Source organism: Labeo rohita, chromosome 23 (genome assembly GCF_022985175.1).
Source record: "Labeo rohita strain BAU-BD-2019 chromosome 23, IGBB_LRoh.1.0, whole genome shotgun sequence".
NCBI lineage: Eukaryota > Metazoa > Chordata > Actinopteri > Cypriniformes > Cyprinidae > Labeo > Labeo rohita.
In genome coordinates this window covers 2,012,409-2,024,562 of record NC_066891.1, presented here as the reverse complement: position 1 = coordinate 2,024,562, position 12,154 = coordinate 2,012,409, and the positions used below count along the sequence as shown (strand labels likewise).

The following is a 12,154-nucleotide window of genomic DNA, read 5'->3' as shown; positions in this document are numbered from 1 at the left end:
GTACTCCATCGCTCATAAAACATAAACATGCAGGAGCCACGGAAATGATAGCATGTTTTTTCTGTCAACGTTTTTCATCCAGAGTTTGGTGCATTAGCATTGTCTGAATGGTAAATCCGTGTGTGACAAAGACAGAAAGATGCCTAGACATTTCGACGGTTAGTTCAATTATCATGCTCGCTATTCAGAAGAAAATAACTGACAAATAAATCTATTCATTCCAGATGGATGTGAGTCATGAAGTAGTTGGCTTTGAGCCAAGACTGGTTATTATGCCACCTAATCCATCTAATCCAGCTACTTCTTAAGTCTCCTTTCTCAAAAGATCTCCAGCTGAGTCACTGACATGATTTGATAAAAGCTAAATCATTAAGACGTCGTTCCTGTGGCATGGTCGTCTGACAGTAACGTTTGCATGTTTTTGTTGTGTTTCAGAGCCCATCTTCATCAGCAGTCCTGGGGTTCGCATCTCTGTCCCGTTAGTGGACGTACTTGAAGACGGACGCTGGGAGATGAAGATCGTGGAGCAAAAAGACAATCGCGTCCGGCTGTCGGTCAACACTCTTCCCACCGCCTCCATCGGCCGCTATAAGGTGACAGTGGAGTCTTTCTCACAGAGGGGCAGACTGCTGTACCCCTGCACCCCGAATGATGTGTACATGCTCTTCAACCCCTGGTGTGAAGGTAAGGAGTCAACAGAAGACAATCCCACTTGTTTTTTTCCTCATTTACAAGAAGTAACACCCCATCGATCCGTCTCTCCTTAGATGACCCTGTGTATCTGGATAATGAAGCACAAAGGAAAGAGTACATTCTGAATAGCATGGGCAGAATTTACTATGGAACTGAGCAGCAAATTGGAGCCAGAACGTGGAATTTTGCCCAGGTGTGGACATTTATTTATTTAGCAATCAGTTTGAACAGATTTTATTATAATCTATAACTCTACTGTCATGGTTAGGGACACGGTTCGCTGTGTTTCTTGTGTTCCTTGTTCTCCTGCCCTATTTAGTTCTTGTCTCTCTAGTTTCTGATCTTGTCATTAGTTTCCTCGTAACATATTTGTTTTTAGGTGTGTCTTATTTATTAACCCATTTTATATACTCCCTTTTTTGTTTTGTTATCTTCAAGTTATTTATTACAGTTGCGTGTGCAACATTTGCTCCTGTGATTCTCATGTGTTTATTCTTTGTAGATTTATTATTAGAGGGCTATTTTGGATTATACTCCCTCGTTATGCACTTAACATAACATGTAGCATCTATTATTATTATTTCCATTATTATTAATCATTTTAATCATCTTATCAGTTTTAACATATTCACTTACTATTCACTTGTTAGTGTTGCTATTATTATTATTATTATTTTGCAATTGTTTTATTAGTTTTAACAGGATTATAATTATTTAAATGCATTTGTTTTATCAGTTTGAACAGATTCTATTATTTTCTAAAATTAGATTAATTTAATTATTGATATTAATATTGTTGTTGCTGCTGTTGTTAATTTACAATTTTAATTTTTGTTGTTGTTTTGCACTTTTTATTGTTGTTGTTATTATTATTATTATTACTACTACTTACATTATTAAAATTATCATCATTATTATCAATTCCATTATTATTTATTATTATTATTTTGTATTTGTTTTATCAGTTTGAACAGGATGTCCTGGAAGCGTGTCTGTTCCTGTTGGAGAGGGGTCAGGTCGCTATGACTGAATGGAGAGATCCAGTGATTGTGTCTAGAATGGTATCTGCTCTGGTGAGTCACACACAGAAGCCATTGACATGGATTCATAAGAAATCATGAATATGACACAGTTTTAAGAAGATGAATCACAGTAGCCAACATGTGGTAGTCTTAGGTTCATAGGAATCTATATTTTTCAAAACAGTACATGCTGAACACCAGAGCCAGTGCTTTGTTTGTTTACAGCGACACATGCTTTCTTTTTCATCGAAACAATTACACATTCTCATCTGGCAGAGTTTTAAACATCATTAGTGAGATATGTGACCCTGGACCACAAAACCAGTCTTAAGTAGTACAGGTATATTTGTAGCAGCAGCCAAAAATACATTTTATGGGTCAAAATGATTGATGTTTCTTTTATTCCAAAAATCATTAGGATATTAAGGTAAGATCATGTTCCATGTAGATATTTTGTAAATTTCCTACCGTAAATATATAAAAACATAATTTTTGATTAGAAATTTGCATTGCTACGAAATTCATTTGGACAACTTTAAGGGCGATTTTGATTTTTAGACACCCTCAGATTACAGATTTTCAAATAATCTCAGCCAAATATTTTCTACGTACAGTCTCACTATCTCACTTTTTAAGATTTGTTGCAAATGTCTTAAATAATCAATCTACAACATAAACACAGTGAAATAACAGCTGTGTTACATAATGAAAGTATAATAATGGCATTACAGATAAACACTACTGTTTACTGTTTGGAGTCTGTAAGATTTTTTATGTTTTTGAAGTCTTGTCTGCTCACCAAGGCTGTATTTATTTGATCAAAATACAGTAAAAACAGCAATACTGTAAAATATTACAAGAGCTGTTTTTATGTTAATATATTGTAAAAAGTAATTTATTGCTGTGATCAAAGCTGAATTTTCAGCATCATTACTCTAGTCTTCAGTGTCATGTGATCCTTCAGAATAATAATATGCTGCTTTACTGCTGAAGAAAAATGTTAAATATTAAAAAAAGTGATTGAAAAGCAGATAAAAACACCTGTTTTTGAAAAGCTTTCCTCTTCTTCTGTCACAGGTGAACTCCAATGATGACCGCGGTGTGCTGGTGGGTAATTGGTCAGACAGCTTTGAAGGTGGGACGGCTCCCACCGCATGGAGCGGGAGTGGAGACATCCTGAGACAGTATTACAAAAGTTCAGGGAAGTCTGTCAAATTCGCCCAGTGCTGGGTCTATGCGGGAGTCACCACATCTGGTACGTTCGGATATCTGATTTTATCACTCCATAAATCAGAAAACACAGTCAACAGCCAAAAAAAAAAAAAAAGAATATAGAAAGGAATAAAACTGCTAAGTTTGGTGTATCTAAGTACTGCTGAAGTGGCGAAAAAACTGTTAAAGATATGTATTGTAATTAAAATCTACAGATGCAAAGTGCGACTTTAAAATTAAATAAAAAATTAAAGTGAAATTTGATAAACACTTAGATGTTTTCTTTTCACTAGTCTGAATGAAGATTCTGTTTTCACAAAAATACCTATTAAATTTGGCAGAAAGTATAAACGTAACTGTAAAAGATTACATAGAAAAATATTATATAAATCAGTGTGAATTATCTATGAACAAACCTCTCAGTAAACCCCTTCAGAATATAGATAGGAATAAAACTGCTAAGTTTGGTGTATGTAAGTGCTGCTGAAATGGAGTAAAAACATCTTAAAGATATGTATTATAGTTCAAAATCTACAGCCGCAAATAGATAAAGTGCAAAAATCAAATCAGGTGGAAAATATATAGACAAACCCCTCAGTAAAAACCTTCAGAATATAGAGAAGAATAAAACTACTAAGTTTAGTGTATGTAAGTGCTCCTGAAATGGAGGAAAAACTCCTTAAAGATATGTATTATCATTCAAAATCTACAGCCGCAAATAGAAAAAGTGCAAAAATAAAATCAGGTGTATGACATATAAACAAACCCCTCTGTAAAAACCTTCTGAATATAAAGAGGAATAAAACTACTAAGTTTAGTGTATGTAAGTGCTGCTGAAATTGAGAAAAAACCCTGTAAAGATATCAATATAAAATAAATACTTAAAATAATATTTTAGATGTTTTTCTTTTCCACTAGTCTGAAAGAAGACAAGTTATGGAAGCAAAATAGCCCAAAATCATGAAAAAACAATGGTTTTGCCTGTAGTATTTTGCCTTAACAGATCCTAGCAAAGCTGGTGATGTTCAGGGCACCTCCAACACTGTGCAATTTTTTTCTACTGCTTACAGTTCAGAATGTTTATAAATCTTTTCATAATGTTCTCTTCATTTCTTTCTCAGTGTTGAGATGTCTTGGTATTCCCACCCGTTGTGTGACCAACTTCAGCTCTGCTCACGACACGGACCTTTCCTTGACCACAGACATTTATCTTGATGACAAACTGGAGCTCATTAAAGACGAGACCAGCGATTCTGTCTGGTACAGAAAAACAACAACAATCTCCTCTTAAGTTCCTTCTATTGTAATTTATCAGTGTCAGGTTCATGTTATACTTAGTCTTTCTAATCAGTACAATTTATGCTTGGTAGATTTTAAATTAAAGTTCTTAAATACAGCAATTATTACTGACATTTTACATTAATATAGTACCAGCGTTCTTATAGGTAACGTTTATTTAATATGTGTGTTTTTTAAAAATAATTTTAACAACACAAAATCACACAAATCAGTGTTTTATCAGGGTTGAAAAAACTGCCCTGATAATATTTAGTTTGAAGTTAATGATCCTGATTTTCTTAAGTTAAAGTGCCTTATTTCAGTGTCTATTCGTTAAAAGGATTTTCAGGTTTTAGTCAATCCCTGTTCAAATGTATTTTTGTGAACTGCCAACTAACAATAAACTCTCTTACACTGACTCTCTTTCACTGTAGGAACTTCCATGTGTGGAACGAATCCTGGATGACCCGTCCAGACCTCCCACCAGGTAACGGTGGGTGGCAGGTGGTGGATGCGACCCCCCAGGAGCCCAGCCAGGGTTCGTACCGTTGCGGTCCCACTCCTGTCTCCGCCGTCCGCAACGGACAAGTCGACCTGAAATTCGACACTCCTTTTGTCTTTGCCGAAGTGAGCGCTTCATACTAACTTTTTGCATCCTCATTTGTGTCTGATGGCATTTCGAACTTTGCGTTTTATTTTGGAGTCAGAACATCTATTGAATGGCTGAATTGGTTTCACTGTGCATCTCAGGTGAACAGTGACAGAATCTACTGGCAGAAGAAACCAGATGGAAGTGTCAGTCAGGTTCACGTGGAGAAGAACACCATCGGTCAGCGCATCAGTACTAAAGCTGTAGGATCTGAGTCGCGTATGGACATCACACACCTCTATAAATACCCAGAAGGTAACAAAGCAAATGCATCTGGTCCTGATGGGTATTTTTCCTTATTTTCATGCATATTTAATAATAATAATAGTACTGAACCCTTTCAATGCATATTTATGCATATTTAATAATAATGCATATGTATAATTACTAATAAATCCTAATAATAAACTTTGTTTGTACACAGTAGCACATTTCAAGAAATGCAGCAAAACGTGTACATCACATAAAAAACAGATAAAATACCATCTGAAACTGAATATGAGACCCACTTTTGAATAATAATAAATAAGATACAATTTAAATGGGAATGTATAAGAAAATATTGAAATTAAAACTATGTAATAATAAAAAAAGAAAAAAATTAAGTGACATTGTTCACAAGGTGTTTTACTCACATCTTTCTACGGTTGAAAGACTGATTGAGTGATTACATGAGACATGAAACATTTTGGTAAGTTGTACTTAATCTTTCAAACCCTTCTTATGTTCATTCATTTTTATTCCTTGTATTAAAATGCAAGAGACGCGCACTTGATCCGTGCTGCCGCTTGAGGCTCTACAGCGATCGGTCAAGTCACATTAAGTGCATCAAAACACCATTTATTGTTTGAAATGTGTGATAATATGGACAGAATTAAAAAACTGAGACTTTGTTTCTTATGTTAAGTAACAGAGCACAAAGCTCTTTGTGATAAGTGTATTGGAGAAGTTCTGATCAAATGATTCTTGGTTCGCATTCTGAAGTCCCGATCTGTACCAAATATTCACAATACACACTCCGAAGTCCCGATCTGAATCAAATAATTTGCTATATGTGCTCTGAGATCTGAATGATGATTCACGAACACTTCAAAGTTCCAATCTGAATCAAACGATTCGCATTCCAGGCATTTCAGATCGGGACTTCAGAGCATGTATCACAAATCTTTTGATTCGCAAAATGATTTCCCAACCCACTCCAAAGTTCCGATCCAAATCAAAGGACTCCTAATTTGCGCTCTGAAGTCCTGATCGATCGTTTTTGAACAATAATTGCTTTGACTGACCTATACCTATTATTATGAAACATTGGTGCATCCCTTGTTTACTAAAAAATGTATTACAATTAAGTAAATTTATGTTTGAAACAAGAAAAAGTATTTTAAAACAAATTTAGTTCAAAGGAAAAAAAATTACTATTTTTGATTGTTTTTAATCGAATGTTTTTGTTAGAAACATTATTTCTATTTTAATCATTTTTGGTATTTTTTTTGTTTTCAGAAAACAAGACATAATACCATTTTCTCTCTAAATGAATCTTCTATGTAAATGAATATTTATTTAAGAATGTCTGGAAAACAATAATACAGAGTAAGGAAATTATTTTTTGTAGTGTAGTACACACAGGATGCATGCAGAGCATCCAAATCATTCACCGATTCCATTTCCGTATGAGATTCAACTCACACTCCTCTTTACTGTCCATTCATGTCCTTCAGGTTCAGAGGAGGAGCGCATAGCTGTGGAAACAGCCAGTCGCTTCGGCTCCAAGCCAACTGTGTATCCGCTGCCCACTGAGAAAGACGTGAGCGTTGAGATCGTCATGGATGGGGCAGGACCTCGTATCGGTGAAGATGCTAAACTCTCCATCGTCCTGACGAACAAAAGCTCAAAGCAGCGCACGGCCAGTCTGCTGTATGAGGTGATGGTCATGTACTACACTGGAGTGCTGAAAGGCACTGTGAAGAAAGAGCGGATTCCTGTCGACCTCAAACCACAAGAGAGTGAGTGGGGTTTAACTATTGATTATTAACAGTCCCACCAGTGTTGTAGAATTTTCCTTGTTCAAAATAAATTGCTCTGAAGAAGTTTTGAAGCCAGTAAGACTTTATTGAGCAGGCAACAAAGTCGAGTTACGTTTGCAAAGGTAACTCCAGAACATGTTTTTCACACTTGTATATAGACTCCTATAGCTGTGCACAGTATACCATATATGCACCGCTGTATTTTGCTACAAGGCTTTTTACCATATATAAGTTCCGGAAGGTTGATCAATAGCTGTCATGTATTTCTAGCTCCTGATCAGGTTCTTTCCATGTCTCTGTGTTTTTCAAGCTTTAAATAGGTTACTTAGCTGCTTCCTCAGCACACAGTCACTGCACACAGTCAGATAATAACTAGCAGATAATAGTAGAATAGTTTTCTCTTATGAATAGGCATAATTCTATATATTATATTGAATGAAGGTCAATGAAAATCTTCTTCACCAGAAACTATTTTTTTGGTTATTGTGGCCCAAGATTTTAGCAGCTGATTTTGTCAGAAAACGCTTGATTGCGAGGCCTGCTTGCAGTTAGTATTCAGTTTCATCCCAATTTCATCTACAGATTGTACCTTTAGACCCTTATAAGGACATCTTTGTACACATTTTTTCAACACATTGAAAAAATCTAACAATGACTAATTGGTCACTTTTATGGCCAGCAAGCAAAGAGGAGGAAAATTACAGAACATTTTTTTTATCATTGTCGTTAATATCATGTTTCTTTGTCTCCCTTCAGCCAAGACTATTCCTTGGACTCTGCAGCATAAAGAGTACATAGACCATCTGGTGGACCAGGGTGCTCTGATGCTCTCAATCACCGGGCGGGTCAATCAGACCAAACAGATTCTAGCCACACAGTTCAACTTCAGACTGCGAACACCAGACCTCATCATCACTGTATGTCAAATACATGATCCACTAGTCTTTATTTGCATCTTGTGCACTCAAATCTCACTTTCATTTCTTTTTACTGTTTCAGCCTGTAGAGGAAGCTGTGGTAGATAAAGAGTTGACAGTCAAGATCACGTTCCAGAACCCGCTGTCACAAGAGCTGAAGAACGTTTTGTTCCGTATAGAGGGATTGGGAATGCAGAGCGTCAGAAAGATCGAACATGGGTAAGACTTTCAGTGTTTTCATGTCAAGTGTGATGTGTTTATGGTTAAAAACATAGATGGATAGTAACAGTACTACATTAAATATAATAAACTGCATTTAAAGAGTGAAAAGCTTCCAGAATGTTTATATTCTCATTCTATCTGTCAGTGATGTGGAGAAGCTTGCGACGGTTACACTGATGGAGAAGTTTGTTCCTACCGTCTCCGGCTCTCAGAAGCTCCTGGCATCAATGGACTGCCGTCAGCTCACTCAAGTGCACGGATTCGCTGACATTGTGGTCAAACCAAAATAAAAAAGCACTATCACTGTAAAGCCTTTGAATGCTCTATGTTTACTTATGAGAATGTTTACTTTATTAATACTTTATATGAAACTGATGTAAGTCATCAGTAAAGATCCTCCATGTTCTTATTTTGTGTCTTTACCAATGTTTATGTGAGGAGCTGGTCATGAACTCATTCTCTAATGTGATAAGTTTATTGTTTATTTAAATTACAAGCAATATTGGTTGTAGAATGTAACACTTTAGATGCTGTAGTTCTTCCAATATAATCCAAGAATCACAACATTTTACATGTAATTCCATGCTGACAGTATTTGTTTTTATTTTTTTGCATAGTAACGTACAGCTCCCTGGAAAAGTTGCATTTTATGTTGACTTTCATGAAATTATATTAAAATTCATTATAAAAATATCATTGTAGCTTTTTTTAATTGAAAATGTGAGGACTCCCGGCCCGGGAGTCCCGGGTAGCCCTATGGCCGATATGCACGTGTAGTCGAAAGTTCCAAGTCTTATGTTCTGCATTTATCTTACTGTTTCACTCAGAAGATAATGACTTAAGAAAACAGAAACTCAAGTTCTGGCACACAAATAAATCTAAAAGTGCACACTACCAGGCTTAAAAATAATCAAACTCCAACCAAAGACCCATTGGAAGATCGAGCGTGATGTTGGCGCTGAAGTAGAATTAGACATCGATGAGTGAAGCGATGAAGCCAAAGTCCCTTTAAGGCAAGTCATTTAACTTGGCGGCCATCTTTGAAATGCCTCTGAAGCAGTCAAGTGCAGCTCCTATCTCTTTGAATGAGGAAACATCAATTTCTCCAAAACTTCACCAAGTTCAAATTTTATAGTTGAAATTCCCAATGAAATCGGACACAACTGCCTCATAAATATTTTTCTTATGCTCCAATAGCGTTAAAAAAATGCTTATTTTTTAGGCTAGATCAGCCAGTGCGCATGCGCAGTATACTGAGCGGAAGTATCAGAACGCTGTTTCTATCCACCTTATTTTTCAATGCGGAAGTAAGCTGTTTTCTGGTAATGTGTTAGATGTCCGGTTCATAATTCGCCATAGGGAAATAACGAGAAGAATCTCGAAGTGCAGTAAACGGTAAAACAGTTTGCACTACAAACGAGTGTGTTCATAATTAAAAGAATACATTCAAATAAAACGGTAAGACACGCCAGTTTGCAATATCAAGCAGCAAAACAAGCTTTTTGTGCAGCTAAAACTAGCTGGAAGTGGGTGAGACCGGAAGCCAGACACAAAAATTTTTACAAATGGCTGCACCCACTCTTATGGGAAAAATAAGGTGGATAGAAAACGGGACTTCTAACGGCAGCTGCAGTGACGCGCTAACTTTACTAATCAACGATTGGCTCTTTTATTAAGAAGGCGGGGCTTCGCGGCCATAATGAGCGTTGCATCTTTCCCCATTCAAAATTATACGAGTGACAGGTTTTGGGTATTCTCTAGTCTTTGATGAAACAAGCCAATAGTAAAGGAAACCGCACAAGAAATTTTGTCAGGTGAATGTAAACGGATGATCGTCGAGCAACTAACAGAAGTTCTGAAAGTGCAAGTTGAAGTCTCCTACACCCTGAAGAAACAACAAAATGCCACAAAAGGCAAGATTTAAATTACGTCTGGTAAATCTTCACTGTCAAGCAGCTTACCAGAGTAACTGTTCGCTTTCATGTGAGCTTAACCAAAGACGGAGACAAGGACAGGGACAGGGACGTTATGCCTCCTCAGTTGTTAAGGGTTTATTTTAAGGTTCATAGTGTTTCAGAGATGATCTTTTGTTTCTTTAAAGTGTCTTTTTTGGTCTTATTACATGCAGTGTCATGTTTATGTCAAGTCTGGAGCCTAAACTCTGAAGTAAAACGGGCTAAATGTTCACATTATCTTAAGCAGAATAAGGTAACTATAGCATTAATTTCTGTTACAAGTGTACACGTCACTATCCTGAATCTCTGCCATTTAAATTTAAATGTGTATTTTAACGGTCGATCTGAGGAGAATCTGGTGGTTTATCGAGCTAAGATGTGAGTATTGATTTTGTTCCATTTTCATGTCATAATAATGTAAACAATATCGCAAAAACCTACAATTTGGGATTTTAAAGTAGGTTGTCGTGCAAAAAGTGTTTTTGTTACTTCATAAAATTACAGTTAAACCATTAGATGTCACATAAACCAGTGATGTTGGCTATTTTGTTAATGTGCTTGGTACCTTTCTGGAGCTTGACTGTTGTAGGACCCTTGCTGTCTATGGAGAGACAGAAAGCTCTCGGATTTCATCAAACATATCTTAATTTGTGTTAAGATGAATGAAGGTCTTGCATATATATGTATGTTAAACGTATGTTTAAACATGTCAAATATATATACAGTACCAGTCAAAAGTTTTTAAACAGTTAGATTTTTAAAGACAACAAGCTTTTTCTTTTAAAGACAACAAGCTCACCAAGCCTGCATTTATTTGATCCAAAGTACAGCAAAACAGTAAAATTTGGAAATAATTTTACTATTTAAAATTTAATCAGTTTATTTTAGTTAATTTATTCCTGTGATTTCAATGCTGAATTTTTAGCATCACTACTCATCACATGATCCTTCAGAAATAATTCTAATATTCTGATATGCTGCCCAAAAATGATACCTGCAGAGATGAGATGAAGGGTGTTTCTGACAATAGGTGGCGGTAATTCACTGTTTTGTAGTGTAGGATCTGCTGTAAATGAAACTAATCAGCAACTTTTGAAAGTGTTCACAACCTTTTTAAAACAGTTCACAAAGTGCTCACGGTTCGGGAGAAACCAGCAGAAGTTTGAAAATAGAGTGCTTAAATTGTAAACGTGTTACATGAAATGAAAATATGTTGTTTGTCCATGTTGGATATTGGTGGTTTCATCACAGAGACATGTCAGATGAAGACAGGTGTCGTTGATGAAGGGGAAACCACAAACTGAATGGAGAGGTTTGTACTGGATAAAGATTTGCTTAATCCTTTACCTAAATGACAGTGTGAATGTTTGTCTTTCCACTGTTTTTCTGTTACCTTCTAATAAAATTCTCAGATTGATTCACTGATTTGATTCCAACACCTTAATCAGTTTTCAACAGTGTTTGGGAAAGTTACTTTTAAAATTAATATGTTACATTATTGCATTACTCCCTAAAAATATAAATAATTACATTACTTAGCTACGTGTTATGGAAAGTAATGCATTACATTACTTTTGCATTACTTTTTAAATCTGGGCAGGGCTTGCTTGTTTGTTTGTAAATTGGTTACATTTTTGGCAAAAGTGAAAGCCCTTTTACACAAAAAGTGAAATGAATAAACCTCAGGCTGAAGAAAAAATAAATTTATGTCTGTACAGTAGAATGCAGGAGAAGTTCAACACTCTTCAGCAATTAATAAAAGTGAACTACAAATGTTTATCTAGAGTATTTTTTGCTTATTAGTATAGCTAATAAATTGGTATTAAATACCTAAAGGATATTTGTGTAATTTAACATTTAGTTCTAGTAGGTCACATACTGAGTCTGCATTTCTGTTTTTATTCATTTTGAGAAATACTGAATCTTTTTTTTTTTTTTTTGGGAGCAAGATGACTTAATGCATGTTCACATTTATTCTAAAAAGAAAGTAACAACTTACTCCCGATTTAATAAATTAAAATGGACAGACATGTCTGTAGAATCAAACATTGGCAAATGTGCAGATCTGTTTCAATCTGAATAAATATGATCTGAGTGAGGATTCTGTCTGCAGTGTTTGTATATAATGTACATTTAATGTGATTTAGTGTCAGTACCACAGCAAGAAGCTTCCAAGGCACCA

The 12,154-nt window shown here is 35.7% G+C and overlaps 2 protein-coding genes across 3 annotated transcripts in view; one reads left to right on the top strand and one right to left on the bottom strand.

The window, feature by feature from the left end:
• The window catches only part of tgm1l4 (transglutaminase 1 like 4), a 31,923-nt gene extending 23,280 nt beyond the window's left edge, over positions 1–8,643 (top strand). For both annotated transcript variants that reach the window (XM_051096143.1, XM_051096142.1), the window contains 11 exons: positions 436–684; positions 768–886; positions 1,659–1,766; positions 2,793–2,970; positions 4,049–4,187; positions 4,640–4,832; positions 4,956–5,109; positions 6,573–6,857; positions 7,635–7,795; positions 7,878–8,014; positions 8,163–8,643. In XM_051096143.1, coding sequence (XP_050952100.1) covers positions 436–684; positions 768–886; positions 1,659–1,766; positions 2,793–2,970; positions 4,049–4,187; positions 4,640–4,832; positions 4,956–5,109; positions 6,573–6,857; positions 7,635–7,795; positions 7,878–8,014; positions 8,163–8,307 — 1,868 coding nt within the window. In that variant the 3' untranslated portion in view covers positions 8,308–8,643. The remainder of the gene's footprint in view (positions 1–435; positions 685–767; positions 887–1,658; positions 1,767–2,792; positions 2,971–4,048; positions 4,188–4,639; positions 4,833–4,955; positions 5,110–6,572; positions 6,858–7,634; positions 7,796–7,877; positions 8,015–8,162) is intronic.
• The window catches only part of LOC127154548 (E3 ubiquitin-protein ligase TRIM39-like), a 239,635-nt gene that overhangs the window by 194,386 nt on the left and 33,095 nt on the right, over positions 1–12,154 (bottom strand). The gene's annotated exons all lie outside the window — the stretch shown is intronic.